Here is a 14,422-nt window from a genome sequence, read left to right as displayed (position 1 = left end):
CTTATTTTATGCATTTATAATTATTTGTTTTATCCATATGGGTAACAGTTTCTATACGTGTACGCCACCATATTTTTTTTAAAGTAAATGAGGTTATGTTCTGGATCGGTCAGTACCTCAGCTTGATACATACAATATTAATATTTTAATTTTGCTTCTGTTTATAAAAATATGTAAAAAAAGAATTACAATGGCTGTTAGCAGATTGTGTGCAGCATTTCGACAAATAACAATAAAGGGAGAAAGTATGTAAAGTACATGATTTTTATATACAATTTTATATTGCAGAGAAGATAACCTAATACAAAACATAACTATGGATTATTTTAGGTAATTTCATCGCGAGATATTACTCTTCCCATGTGTTAAAAGGATCCAATAATACCTTGCATTTTTCTAATTTTTCTAAAAATGCATTAATTGTAACTCCTTCAAACGTGCATATTAGATTTATACCAAAAACACTTGATATAGATTTTAGAAATCCAGACAGTACTACTAAAAAAAGTATATATGAAATACCATTATCAAGATATATACCATCAATGGAAGAACCTTTAATAAAACAGCCTACTAAGCAGGATTTACCATTAACAAATACATCTTTTGAACTTCCTACAACAGAAAATATGTTAGAAAAATTAGCTGTACGTTTAATAGTAATTAGAAGAAAAAAGATGAAGAAACACAAAAGGAGGAAACTGCGTAAAAGAATGAAGTTTGTGTGGGCGAAGATAAGAGTAAATCGTAATGCAGCAAAGGAAAAAGTATTTCAAGCAGAATTAATTGCGCAAATTAAAGAAGCTCATATGTTCGATCCTAAAAAATATGTTGAAGAAAGACTTGCAATTTTGGATAAAGAAATATTACCGAAAACATTTAGAGGTGAAATATTGCCTGAAGACATGATTAGAAAATTCATACAAGAAAAAGTAGAAAAACGAATGAGAAAACGTAATAGACCACGTTTAACACTTGATTAAATATATATATTGGACACATAATTGTTTATCACTATAGAAATAAATAATATACTTTGATTCTCTATGCAGATATGCAAAATAAATTTTTAATGTTTAAAAATTGAAGAGTGTATTATTTTTTTGGGGAGACAGAACAGCGTTTGTGACATTAGGATCATAGAGGTAGAATATGACTCTAAACTACACAATAAATATATTAAAAATGTTTAATTTAACTTATAGAATAGTTTGCATTGTTGGAACTTGGGTACATTGTCACACCATGTTTGTTTACAAATGTTTCTTACATAATTTGTTAACTGTATGTTATCTTCTTGTCATATATATACAAATATTATAATACTATAACAATAAATAGCACCTTTCGGATTTTGTGCGCATATTAAAACATCTGTAAAGCATGTACATATTTTGTCTCCTTTCTTCCCTCTGTTCGTTTTTTGACGAGTAGATTTGATCCTGTCAATAACTCTTACAAAAATATATCTTATTACTACTATTTCATTAAAAAAGTTATGTAGTATTTAAATTACCTGAATATTTTATCAATAAATAGATATCGTCGCAAATTAAAATTATCTTACTTAAAAACGAAAAATAAAATATCAGGATATCGATAATTGAAGTCTTAATATGATTTAATAGATCTTCATTGATTTTTGAAGTCTTTTGATCACGTTACCAGTTCCGATGTCTTGTTACAAGACGAATATATATATAATACCATTTTTCTGTTGTTTAAATTAAAACTACTCTTTGATAATAATATAAGAATTAATCTTGATTAGTAATAATAAAACATAGCCATGTAACTTTTGTGTTTGTTCAATGGAAGACAGATTCGTTAATTTATATCTATTAAAATGTTGACTGTGCGAGTAATTCAAGGCAATATCTGACCCTTTTTCGCTTCTAACATCTTTGGCTTATGTCTACCTATACTTCCGGTTCTTAAATCATCGTTCCTTCCGGAAAAATAATCTTCTATTTCTTGAAGCGTTTTACCTTTAGTTTCGGGAAGACACAGATAAAAGTATATCGTGCCGAATAAAGATATGCAACCGTAAAGAATGAAAGTACCGTGCCGAGTAATTGAGCTAGCCAAAAACGGATACGTTTTAACTACTGTAAAGATAAAAGAGTGGGCTGCCATTGTAGTCAAACCTCCGATAATACCGCGTACTTGTGTTGGATACACTTCGCCTATCATTACCCAAGGAATAACAAGGAAACCAAGAGTGCAAGTTATAGTGTATGAAAATATACATAAAACAGGAAACCAAGTAGCAATAAGTTGAAAATTATTCGTAATCCAGTAGTTTCTTAACCACATATATCCACCTAATCCTATCATGGAAAGTCCACAACCAACGGAAGAAACCATCGTGAGAGGTCTTCGTCCACATTTTTTACATAAGATACAAGCGACAATGGTTGATGCTAATCTAACTATCCCGAGAATTACTGCAGCTAAGTACTTGTTTAACGTTGCCCCTGAATCTTGGAAAATTTCAACGGCATAAAAAGTTATAACGTTTGTACCTGACCACTGGTATATTAAAAAGTATAAAAATAACAGAGTAAATGGTTTAACAGCATTAGGTTTTAACAGAGCGTTGACTATCTCACGAAATCCTGTTAGTCGCTTGATATTGTTCTTATTTGAAAAATTGATAAGTGTCTCCATTTCTTGATTAATATTACATGTACTACCACGAAACTGTTGTAATGCTTCGCGTGCTTTGTCAGGTCTACTACGAGACATAAGATACGACGGTGTCTCAGGAAATAGAAACATCAACAGTAAAGCGGCAAGAGGTAAAATCCCACTAACAGCTGCACAGATGTTCCACGTAAGTACGCTTCCTAATAAATACTCGATTAGAACACCGGTGCTGACCCCGATACTTGCAAAAGCGGTCAACATTCCTCGTAGATGGGGTTGAGTCACTTCTCCCGTGTAGACGCGAGCTGGAGCACCAACCATGCCCGATCCAAGTCCTACGAAGAATCTTCCAGCGTATATCATATGAATATTAGTTGCAAATGCAATTAATATCCACCCAAGTAGTGCAGGAATCTCTGTGATAATGAGAGATAGTTTCCTTCCAAGCACATCCATCATGTATCCAGACATCAAACATCCGATGGGAGTTCCAATAGAAGACATACTAGCTGTAGGGAAAGCATAGTTTGTCATAACCATGATCATACGATTTTACGAATCTTAATTAAATGGTATTAATTTACCGATCCATGATTCCTCGGATGAACCTTCGACGATGGGAATGGTGCTATTTGGTTCTTGAAGTTGCGGGAGAGCGATGGCAGAGAAACCAAAGGTCATACCAGTGTTGATAGTCCCAAGTTGTGCTACTACTGCTGCCAGAACTTGCCTGACAACGCTCCCATTAACAATACGACCATTTTCTGGATCACTGCTTGCATTGTTTGTCGCTAGCATAGGTTGTACATCTTCCAAACGATTGGATGACTGAATTTTTGGAAGTATCTTTGACTCCACCAACGATGACTTTTCTGAGTTTTGGATGTCACCATTTTTTCTGCAATAAATAATTCATTTTGTATTAATATCCGCCTTGTTAAATATTTCCGTGAAATGAGATCACCTACACGATATGAATTTATATAATGAAATAGACAAACAGTTTTAATTTATTTGCATTTGGAAACATTTGGATCGATCTAAAGTAAAACACGCAGTGATATATATACTTTTCTGTATGTAACACAACGTATCCAGTTTAGTTATTTATCCATGAGCTGAGAGATAGTTAGTTTTACTCGATACAGATAAAGCGTGCGTCACATGTGAAACTGCATATCGGTATTTACTTGAGAATCACCTTTTTGAAGAAAATAAAAGACGCATATATACACGCATCCATTGAAAATTAATCTTTTCTGCATTAATGAACCCTTGTTATCGCGTATAAGATACATACATAATAGTAACACTCGAGATAACTCGAAAATTTGGCACTGCTTTTACGTTACCGAAATAAAGCACGACCTAAATCTCGCTAGCAGCTAGAAATCGATTTATGAATTATTTCTACGAACACCATCGTGTACTTTGTAATTTAACAAAGAGCAAATCTCGTATGCAATTATAATAGCCTTGACAAAGTTCCAAGTGACTAAATAGCTGACGTGAATATTTAATGGCGAAAATTTTCTGTCGCCTGTGAACGAACTTAAAGGAGTAGGTCAATGTAATTAAGACCATCAAATCGGCAGAATAACGGAATTAACAAAGAGAACTTTGTGATATGTTGCTACGAATAGCACGCGCTTGCACAGTGGTATCTTCTTTGTTTGACAATTTCTAGAACATTAGCGAAGATGATGACGGTAAGGCGGTTGTTTAGAGCAGATTACGAGCAAACGTTAACACGAGTTATCGATAAGCGATTTTTTAAATCGGTTCAACTTCGAAAATACTCGTAGAAGCAGAACGCGTACGAAGTTGAAAATTTCATAAACTTTAAAACCGAACATTTTCTTGTCGTTGATTGAAATTGCACTTTTTTCTGACCACAGCTGCTAGCAATTATATTAATGCTATCGCGGATAAGAGTATGCATAGGCATATGCTTGTATATTCTGTTATAGTGCACGCACATATATATTCGGTTATCTTTACGCACGATAGTGTAACAATAAATTAACCGATCGTATTACAAATCGGCAGTTTTGAATTGGAAAAATATTTTGGTCAAATATGTGGGTACTTCATTATGCTCAGAATTAATAGAAAGCAGAAGTATTGTTTATAGAAAATTATAATAAACAGGCTGCCAATTTTTATGCAGATTTATATCTTTATGAATAAAATTTAACAAACAAAACCTATTATATTTTCGATATTTTACATATTTTTCCATATTATGCATATTTTCTGTACTTCCGATAAAAATCTGCAGTCTGATGTCACACAAGTATTGAAAATTATTCAACGCGATTTTCCATTTGGCAAAGTAAGATTGCGTGAAAAGACGATTGCGTAATTATTTCGCTACTTAATCCGTACTTTCCATATTTTTACATTACATTTTCTATCGCAGTTTTGTAATGCAAATTGCTTTAAAGATCCTGTACATTTGTACGCCCGTTGGGAACAAGCGGAGAACATACTTAACGTGACGCGAGCAACGCGAATGGTGCAACGATAAGCGCACGGTAATGATAAATATCACTGGTGAGATTGCTTTCACATGCAGATTTTTTATTAATAAAACACAGCTGGATGCAATGTTTGCAATGTACTCGTGTATAATCACGGCTTCGTTTCTACATACTTGTATAATACAGATCCGATTTTTGTTTATTCGTGCGCGGAAACGCTGACGGATATCAAAAGTGTATAAAACGATACAAACAATATAAAATAGTTTTTCGCGATTAGATATCCTTCGCTTGTATTGTATATATTCTGATACTCTTCGAATCAGAAAATAGTCGTATATGTAGTATGTTTACTAAAAGAAACACAGTCAAAAAGAGCGTTTGAATTCATCGACGATCTTTTAAACCCGGCCTTGATTTTTATTTGCCGGCCTACATATTTTTTCGAGGAAAAAGAGAACAATAAAATGCACGTGTTTGCTCGTGGAAGCTTTCGAAGGCAAATATTAAATTTACACATCAAGTTTAAAACGTTGCTCTCCGCCTTGTCCTCGCTATCTATCGCGTACACACAGCCGGGAGAGACTCACAAATTTTGGCACACTCGGACGGAATTATTTCTGTCCACGCGTTACATGAAAGGGTTCAAGTGTAGAGTGTGTACTCTGAACACAATCGTGTTTTGGTCGGTATATATTAATAGATCACTTACATCATGTGTTCGACAACGGAAAACAATAGGGACCAACGCCGCGGAAAATTGAACGGCGGAAATTCAATTTGTTACGGGAAGAAGTGAATTAATCGAACACCTAGTACACACGATTACGATTAGTCAACGATTGCTTCTCATCCGCAACGTTTAGTGATGCAAACGAGATTGTATTGCCTACTACTACTACTACTACTACTACTACTACTACTACTACTACTACTACTACTACTACCACTACTACTACTACTACTACTACTACTACTACTACTACTACTACTATTACTACCACGCGATCACACAGACGACATTGTTATATATCGATGATTGCGATGATGATGGATTATCGAAAATGCAAGAAGAATATATTAATACTGATATATCAAAACCGAGATTTGACAATCGAGATCTATCAATCAACCTGTCGAACATTGTCGTTAAATACCTTCTTAAAACTCTCTATTGAACATGGTCGTATTGTTGTAAACAAAATTCCAGAAAATACTCGGGAGTACCATGAGTTCTATTCTATATCGAAGTATACAGGAATTAACGTTTATGACTTACGAAACTAGACGAGTCGAATGGATTAGAAACGTTGCTTTGTTCGCTACAACTAAGGTGTAAAATTTGAACAAAGCACCGAAGAAGTCAAATTGTGCGGCAAATGTACCTATAAGGCTTCATTCATCAAAATTCTAGGCTTTCTCCAAAATAAATCACCCTTTATCTCTAAAATTACTGTGAGAAATTACAAATTAATGGTTTTAATATTAATTATGAACTCTAGTTCGCTCAGATTATCCGTAGAAAATATTTCACAGAGAAATAAGTATTGTTTGAAAATAATTGTAATATACCCACGATGCGCGCGAAACATCGAACTTTAATTGTTATATTGTCATCAATACCACTAATTAACGGTGCATATTAATAGGGTAATTATGTTAAGTCGCGGTAAACAGCCTCAATCGTTATTTGTTCGTAGCGTGTCGAATAGAAAGATCCTTCACCTAGAAAATTATCGACTGTGATTAATTATTGTTATCACAACCGAAAATGGACGTGAACGTCGCGTACTCGAGAGCTTAATTTGAATGGCTTTCATCGCTCGTCGATAATTGATGACTAATGGAGACGGATTAAAAAAAGTAGCAGAATTACGAAGAAAATAAAATGTGGTTCAATTTCCTCACGTGCTCGTTATTATCTTTTATCGCTTATCCTTTACGGCGAGTCGTTAATTTAACTAATTTTCTAGAATATCCGACAAGAGCGGCGGTTGAACATATTTGATAAATTATACTTATAAATAATATTTTGTTGAGATTAAGAAAGTATCTGTAAAAATTACAACGAATCGCACGAGAGAAAGAAAAACGTGCGTCACGTTACAATCAGTCAATTACGATAAACAGTGAGAAAGTCAGGCTAACTTCCAACTGTAAGATTCTGATGAAAATTATACTAAATCATTGAAGAGAAAAACGAAATATACGCGTTACGATAAACAGTGCCAAGCTCAAAGGAATTTACAACTAGAATAGCTTAGTCAACATGTTTACGTGCTATGGGAAATTTCAATGTACGAAAGGTTATAGAATGCATCTAATACGCAAAAATATCCAAAGTACTATAGTATTTAAGAGATCAAATAGAATATTTAACGTTTGTCCTTTTAACTCTGTTCACGAGAGAGAGAGAGGATTTGAATAAATCTTCGTAGTTTAGTAATTATTATTGGAAAATTAACTGAAAAATTCGGCTCTTTTGAAAGTTAGTGGGGAAAGCAAATTATAATTATCTAAAGTAGATTTAGTGATATACATAATTACGATTGTCCGAGGCCAAACAATTAACACAAATTTTGCGTTATGTGCGATCGTAGGACCAGGACATTGTGCAAGTAAAAGATGTAAAACAAACATGGCACAAACGCGTACATGTACTTATATATTATGTATACACTTACTCTGCCATGGTGTTCGTCATATTGATCTTCAGTTGTCGTTTGCCTCAAACGGAACGATTTTAAAGTAAAATAAAATATGTACAAGTTATATATCACAGTCTATTAATCACAATGATATGCTCGTTATGAGAGGAAATTCGCGCATTGTTTTTCCTCCTCTCTTTTCTCTCTTCCTCCTTTTGTTTTCTTCCCGTCTTTGTTTCCTCTTTTGTTTCTCTGTCTAAACTAGTTAAATTTCGTCACCTCTAACGAAGTATCACGAAATCACGTAGCGTTTTCCGGAATAGTTTTCGTTCTCTCAAGAAATTCTTGATACGCCAATTATTCGCCCTATCTCGTAGAATCCCACTTGTATCGTTTTCCATGGACAATATATGAACATTGACGGTCGTGATTGTTTCTGCTTTTCTTCTTTCTTTGACGTTGATTTCTTCTTGCGGTAGGAAATTTTGTTAGTGAAAATCGTAATCAAGCAAACAAGAAAAAAGAAAGAGGAAATCACGAGGAGTAGAAACAGGAAAACACTTGTGTAGAAACAGCAGGAACGAAAAAGAAATTACTTTTATTCATCCCTTCTTGGACGACGCGCGCAAAGCGAATGTACTCACGACAACTGCCGGTAAAGCTTTATATAAGTAGAAGCGACCGACCTTTTGGTTGGTCGAGTTCCCGCTGACTTGCGCAGTAGAAAGACGCGCGAATTTTGTCCGCGCGCACATGCGTCCTTCGAGCTGCCGCGTGCTCGCGAAAATTTCTTGAAAAAATGAAACTCGATCCAATTTATCACATCAATGAAGAAAATTCGCTAAAAAAAAAAATACTTTTATTGATATACCAATCAAAAGCTATTAAACAGAATTAAGCAGTGTGCTACAAATTTTGAGGCAAGATATTCTGAAAAATTGTAAAAAATATTGCAAGAGTTGTAAATAGTATGTTAAAAATTCTAGAAAGATATACTTGATAAAAAAATTGCTAAAAATCACTTGAACGAATGCTAATTCTACCACTGTTATTCCGATTGTATTTTCAGGCATTACTTGCTAATAATAATATGGAAATTGGATATGGAATTTCAATTTACCACAAACAACATGTTCATATTGACCGAGTGTAAAAATAAAATATTACTAACCGGTCTGTCAGATGAGAAAAAAAGGACATGTTAAATTCTGATTTCTTTCCGAATCGAAAGTATACTCTGTAAAGCGCAATCTACATTCGTATCGATAAGAACAATCGCGAGGATTTGATCATTTGTTTATCTGAGAAAAATAGGACCGTATCGCTCGTCGCTTCTAGAACTCGTGACTGAATTTGTCACGATGGTTGTTTGTGAATTAAGATATTGATGTCTCCTCCGTATGGAGCTAAATGTGCAAAATGAGATAACGGATAAGCAGAAATTCTTTTTTGGCACGTTTTCGTAAAGTTGCTCTCATCAAGAGATAAAATCTTTTCATAAAATCCCGAGGAACAATATTTAGATATCAAACAACATTAAAAACTAACTTGTTATTTTATCGCAAACATGATGGTCTAGAGAAATATATTCTTACTCGTCTGCATCATGTCTGCACGTCGTGTCGTAAGAACAGAAAATTTTCGTAATGATATTGTATTCACTTCTCTTGTATTTTAAGTTTTCTTCTAATTTTATATCGTCTATATTTTGGTTTATTTTCGTACGATGACGAATCGTACATACACTAAAACATACTACAAAACATGGTCGTACATCGAGATAAGCTAGACGAATAGTTCATCTCATACAAATACTGTAATCATAGAGCATGACGCTTTTACCAATAGACAAATAATCAGGCTTTTATATAATTCTTTATCGAAGATAGCTTTATATATACTCTACATTCTAGCTATGCATTTATAATCTGAAGCTCAGCGCGTGTCTTCATTCATATCTTTCAAACAAGTCCTTTAAGCCACGATTTTACTGAAGATAATTCAAGATACCAGAAGCCTGATAACGAAACTGCATCGATTTCCTCTTGACACAAAAATGATATCTACTTTCTCAATTTTTAATCCATGGAATTACTACATAAATCATCAATAAAAATTCTCACAACACTCGAGATAATTAAGCCGCGAAAGGTTAATCACACAAGAAGTTACACTAAGCACGATTAATTTAGACCTTCTCCCCTCTAATTAAAATGAGTATTCCAGAGAAGGAAAATATTCGTGATCGTGACGAATTTTACGTGAAAGCATTCCCACCGGTCTTTAAATGTTCCCAATAGGCTTTTTTCAAGCTAGAACCATAATTAGACAATTACCCACCATATTATCGATCGGTTCACCTAGTGGACATGGAGAATGGCCGAACGAACCAGTTAAATCATCGATTGAAAAGAGCACACGGTCAACCTCGAATTTATCTGATCTTTTTACCTTTCAAAAATGCATCGGTGAAAGAACGTTCTCATAGAGTAAGTACTTACTCGCTGAGAGACATACACTCGTCTGTAAATGTCTCGTAATTCCGGTTCCTGGGCATGTTGACGAAGGACTGAACACGTTTGTCGGTTGTTGCGGTCGATTAAATTATTCTCGGTGGGTTATCGAGCCTGCTGTCACGAGTTTTCTCATATCAAGCTGCAGTCATGTGCCTCTTACGTCTTTTCTGTCTTGTTTTATTTAATTTCGCTTATTTTCATGCCGGGAGTAACATCTTCGTTTAACTAGGCACGTTAGACAGTGCGAGAAAATGATCCATCTATCTACCCTTTTCGTTGATCTTCGGCGATCCTACGAAATCGTGGATAATTCACGTCGAAATAATATTCCATTAGAATTAAAAATCATTTTTTAAATAAAATTTTCTATACAAAAATGTATCTTTCTACACGCTATGAATTTTCTAAGCATTCAACAACTTTTCCACTGTGACAAGTCGGTACTGTTATTGGATCATAAATGCGCTCTTATCGACGATGTCGATAACGCACTATTGTCGGAAACAGATTACATATTTTTTACGTAAATTTAATCGAAATTCTTGCCATGGAATCGTAGCAATATTTCTGGTTTCTCTCGCGTTTCATTGAATTAATTTTCTTATTCTCCGGCAAGAGGTCACTTGCAATCTTGAAAACGACCGCCCTTTTTATGTAAGAAGATTTGTAAACAACTAATTTTTAGTAAAGTTGAGAGAAGTATCACTATTCATCGAAATCGAAATCATTATCGATCTTCTGTCGTAAACACTTGAAAATTTCATTTGAAGAATGAAACAAGACGCAAGACACGACAAAATTTGGAGGAATTTGGAAATTAATTTACCTGCGACAATGTCTGACGGATTTTCACACTGATCTTGCACTTATTTGTGTACCAAGCGGAAAAAAACGCGTCAATAGGATGAATTCCTGAACGGACGGCAGCGATGCTTCTTATTTGACTCTCGTTGCGACACCTTTTGCATCGAATGAAGATAATATGAGATCATGTGGAATTAATATTCAGACACCTCGGTCAGATTAAAGCATGTTGCACAATCGTTCGTGTTCTGCAACGATGCACGACGTCTATGTCCTTCTAAGTTACTTGCATAATTCTAAAAGAAACAAATGATCGGAGAAAATACATCAACCGTATCGATGCGTGGTCGCTGCTTCTTCACCAAGCAAACAAAGTTTTTCTCGAAAAAAAAGATATTTCCCTTAGTGAAATTTTTCATAAAGAAAATAGAAATTTCATCGTTAAAAAGAATCTACGTCGAATGGTTGAATTTCAGATAATGATAATTAGACTATCTTTTAAATTTTAATTCTGGTTTTGGAAATTCTGCTTTTGGATTTTCTCCTTTTTTTTTAAATTAAAATACTGAGAAGTAGAGACGAGAAATATCTATGGATTTATCTATATTAATCGTCTTGATTGCAAAATTATTCAATTAAAGATGCAGGAACCTTGACATTACATAGTAAGAAATTCAACTTGCAAATTATTCCAGACACATACTTCAAATTAATATTACTTCTTTAAGTCTTATACTTGCGATTTTCCATTTACTTTCTGGCAAATATATACGTATATCTCACCGAAGATGTGATATTTACACAGAACGCTTAAAGAATGAATAATTAAAACATAAAGATATGTATGTACATATTCAACTAACTCTGCAACATTCTGTTTTTGCACATGCAGATATTTATTTGCATGAAATTATATCTAAAAAAAAAACGAGAAATTTATGCAAATAACTCGAATATCACGGAAGAGAAGGACTAAAAGTGTAGAGGTCCTGACTCCAAGAAACAAGTTATTGGGGACACTAATTGGACAGGTTCCCAACAGCTGGAGAAACACTGAAACATTGATGAAATCGACGCAATTGATCGATTGTTTCTTGATTTACGATTCCGCCAGGCTTATAAATTATGTAATATCGCATCGAAAATGAGATCGAGTTCGAATTGGTCTTCGATCGATCGACCTGAATTCATTTTCACATACGTGTATCGCGAACTTCACTGATGGAGTTTACCCGAGCAACGTGACTTTGAACTTTTTATTAACTCGTTTTCATTACTGTCACGTTAAGTTTCACTGGTTACTTTCAATTGACATAAGAATGATGACCAAGCAAACAGGAAATGTTCAAAGATTTTATTAGTTTGCCAACCTAGTTGCGTATAGTCTTTGTTATGCGAGACAGAAATATTCAATTTTAATCCGTATTAACGGTGAAATAAAAATCCCAATTATATAAAATTGTAAATATAGTTCTCAATATATTACCCTTTTTGTTTATTCTTCAAATTATCAATAAGTTTCTAAACATTTCTATAGGATCTTATTAACAGATTAAATTCCTATATCAATGTCAAATTTTTTTCTTAAAAGTTTACTTTTGATCTTTAAAGCGAAGCAATAGAAACAACACGGAAGGAAAATCTTTTTTCTTTGAGCAAAAATTAGATTAGGTAATAATAGGTAAATTGTTGTGTTCCGAAGAAATAGGTCAACTATCTGTGGTACATCGAGATCGATAAATCAAGAGTTCATGTGTGGCGCGCGTGCTAAGAGATCAATCGTCGGCTCCATTGGATCGATCACGGTTACTGTTTAATTGAATAATCAAATCAGAGGATAATAACGAGTCGCCTGGCTGACTCGTATGCGCTATCTACTGATTCTCACGAATCGATTATTTGTCACGAGGATTACACGAGGATTTCTAGAACTTAATCACATGCTTAGGCTTTGGAAAATTACGGAAAACCTCTTACTGCATTACGGAGACTGATTGTCCGTTACATCAATCCTAATCAAATAAACAGTACATCTTGTTACAGGAATGGAATTATCACGAGAAAAATATGCATATTCTGACACAATCTTCTAGCAAATTGATGTTTAACCAATGTAACGGTAATATCTTTTCGACTTTACCAAAGAATTTGTTCGGAATCGGTGACAAAATAATCGTGTTATAAGAATACAGACTGGCTTCTGATATTAGCTATAAAAATTCTAACAATTGGGTCTTACTTTAATTTTCCTCGTATTACTTTCTAAGATTGACAATCGATCACGTAACAGGCAATGATACTCTTCTGTTACTATCATCACGTGTACCGAGCAAGTACACATGTATATATGTAATTTCCTGTTACAAGTTACAAGTAAGTAGTGGTTCTACGGTGGACATGGGCGGGAACCATTTCACTCTCTGGACAGCGTTGAACACGAGTCACGAGATCCGATAAGATTTGATAAGTTACTCTCGTGAATGAGTCACGCGCTTCACAACCTTCTGAAAATAATATGATAATATGATTGATAGAGACAAATTCTATTATTTGTTCGTCGATTACGTGACGAAGTTTATTAGATCTATCTTTAAATATTGACCAAACGGATTTGAGGCAACTTGAAACATTGCTGAGAATAGGAGACAGTTTCAAAATACGACTCGAGGATTAAATTGATAGTAATCATTCCACATATAGAGAGATGAAATTTTGAAAGAAAAACAGGTTGGTTAGAAACTTAAAATCATGAAAATTGTGTATTTAGCATTTGTCTTGCGTTATATTTCAAAGTCAAATGAAGCTTGTAAAGAGCTCTAGGACATGAATTAAATGATAGTTACGTCGATTAATGTTCAGTTGGCAATTGGAATACGACTCTTCGAATAGATATAACTGGAATTTTTTTATAAGTTTCCTTAAAGAAGAAGAAACTTAGCAGCAAAAGGAATGGATATTTAAAATTGATAAATGATGATATTTTTATTGATTGTAGGATAGATCTAAAATCAATAAACAAGTGGAAGATAAAGCACGAGGAAATTCCACGTGGAAAAAAAGGATAAAAGCGAACAATAGCTGATAGGTAGCAAAATTCTAATATTAGAAAAATTCTTATTTATTTATTAGCATAGGTATTTTAAGTGTACGATGTTATGCGTTATACGAGTTTATAGAGGCAATTATTATATGCGTTAGGCGCAGTTAGCCGACAATTCTCGTAAATTCTCAACATTTCATTCATTCCGACTCTCAATGGTTCAAGAACAAAACCTACAAAATCAAAGATAAAAATCTATATTGTATCTCTGAATGATTAAAG

The 14,422-nt window shown here is 34.0% G+C and overlaps 2 protein-coding genes across 5 annotated transcripts; one reads left to right on the top strand and one right to left on the bottom strand.

The window, feature by feature from the left end:
- The first annotated feature begins 75 nt into the window (after window positions 1-75).
- LOC117243186 lies at window positions 76-1,373 on the top strand. The gene is made up of 2 exons (XM_033510452.1): window positions 76-245; window positions 331-1,373. The coding sequence occupies exons 1-2, from the start codon at window positions 191-193 to the stop codon at window positions 981-983; spliced, it is 708 nt and encodes a 235-aa protein (XP_033366343.1). The 5' UTR covers window positions 76-190; the 3' UTR covers window positions 984-1,373.
- Window positions 1,176-10,602, bottom strand: LOC117243180 (facilitated trehalose transporter Tret1-like). 4 transcript variants are annotated; one of them, XM_033510439.1, is made up of 3 exons: window positions 10,282-10,602; window positions 3,234-3,547; window positions 1,176-3,158 (listed from the first exon to the last, which is right to left on the bottom strand). In XM_033510439.1, the coding sequence occupies exons 1-3, from the start codon at window positions 10,335-10,337 to the stop codon at window positions 1,867-1,869; spliced, it is 1,662 nt and encodes a 553-aa protein (XP_033366330.1). In that variant the 5' UTR covers window positions 10,338-10,602; the 3' UTR covers window positions 1,176-1,866. The 4 variants fall into 4 exon arrangements, with proteins under 4 accessions (XP_033366330.1, XP_033366331.1, XP_033366333.1 ...); XM_033510440.1 differs by lacking the exon at window positions 10,282-10,602 and adding an exon at window positions 7,817-8,430; XM_033510442.1 differs by lacking the exon at window positions 10,282-10,602 and adding an exon at window positions 7,813-8,429.
- Window positions 10,603-14,422: the final 3,820 nt, after the last annotated feature.

The sequence above is a fragment of the Bombus vosnesenskii genome, unplaced genomic scaffold, assembly GCF_011952255.1.
Source record: "Bombus vosnesenskii isolate JDL3184/JDL3185 unplaced genomic scaffold, Bvos_JDL3184-5_v1.1 scf7180000013265, whole genome shotgun sequence".
In the NCBI taxonomy this organism is placed as follows: Eukaryota; Metazoa; Arthropoda; class Insecta; order Hymenoptera; family Apidae; genus Bombus; species Bombus vosnesenskii.
Note: the sequence above shows the minus strand (reverse complement) of the source record. Positions and strands in the feature narration are given on the sequence as shown.

Coding starts and splice junctions, on each gene's coding strand:
- LOC117243186 (XM_033510452.1), top strand. CDS start 191: ATGGCTGTTAGCAGATTGTGTGCAGCATTTCGACAAATAACAATAAAG. Junction 246..330: donor AATAACAATAAAGGGAGAAA/GTATGTAAAGTA, acceptor GGATTATTTTAG/GTAATTTCATCGCGAGATAT.
- LOC117243180 (XM_033510439.1), bottom strand. CDS start 10,337: ATGCCCAGGAACCGGAATTACGAGACATTTACAGACGAGTGTATGTCT. Junction 3,548..10,281: donor GAGTGTATGTCTCTCAGCGA/GTAAGTACTTAC, acceptor TATTTATTGCAG/AAAAAATGGTGACATCCAAA. Junction 3,159..3,233: donor ATCCGAGGAATCATGGATCG/GTAAATTAATAC, acceptor CTTTCCCTACAG/CTAGTATGTCTTCTATTGGA.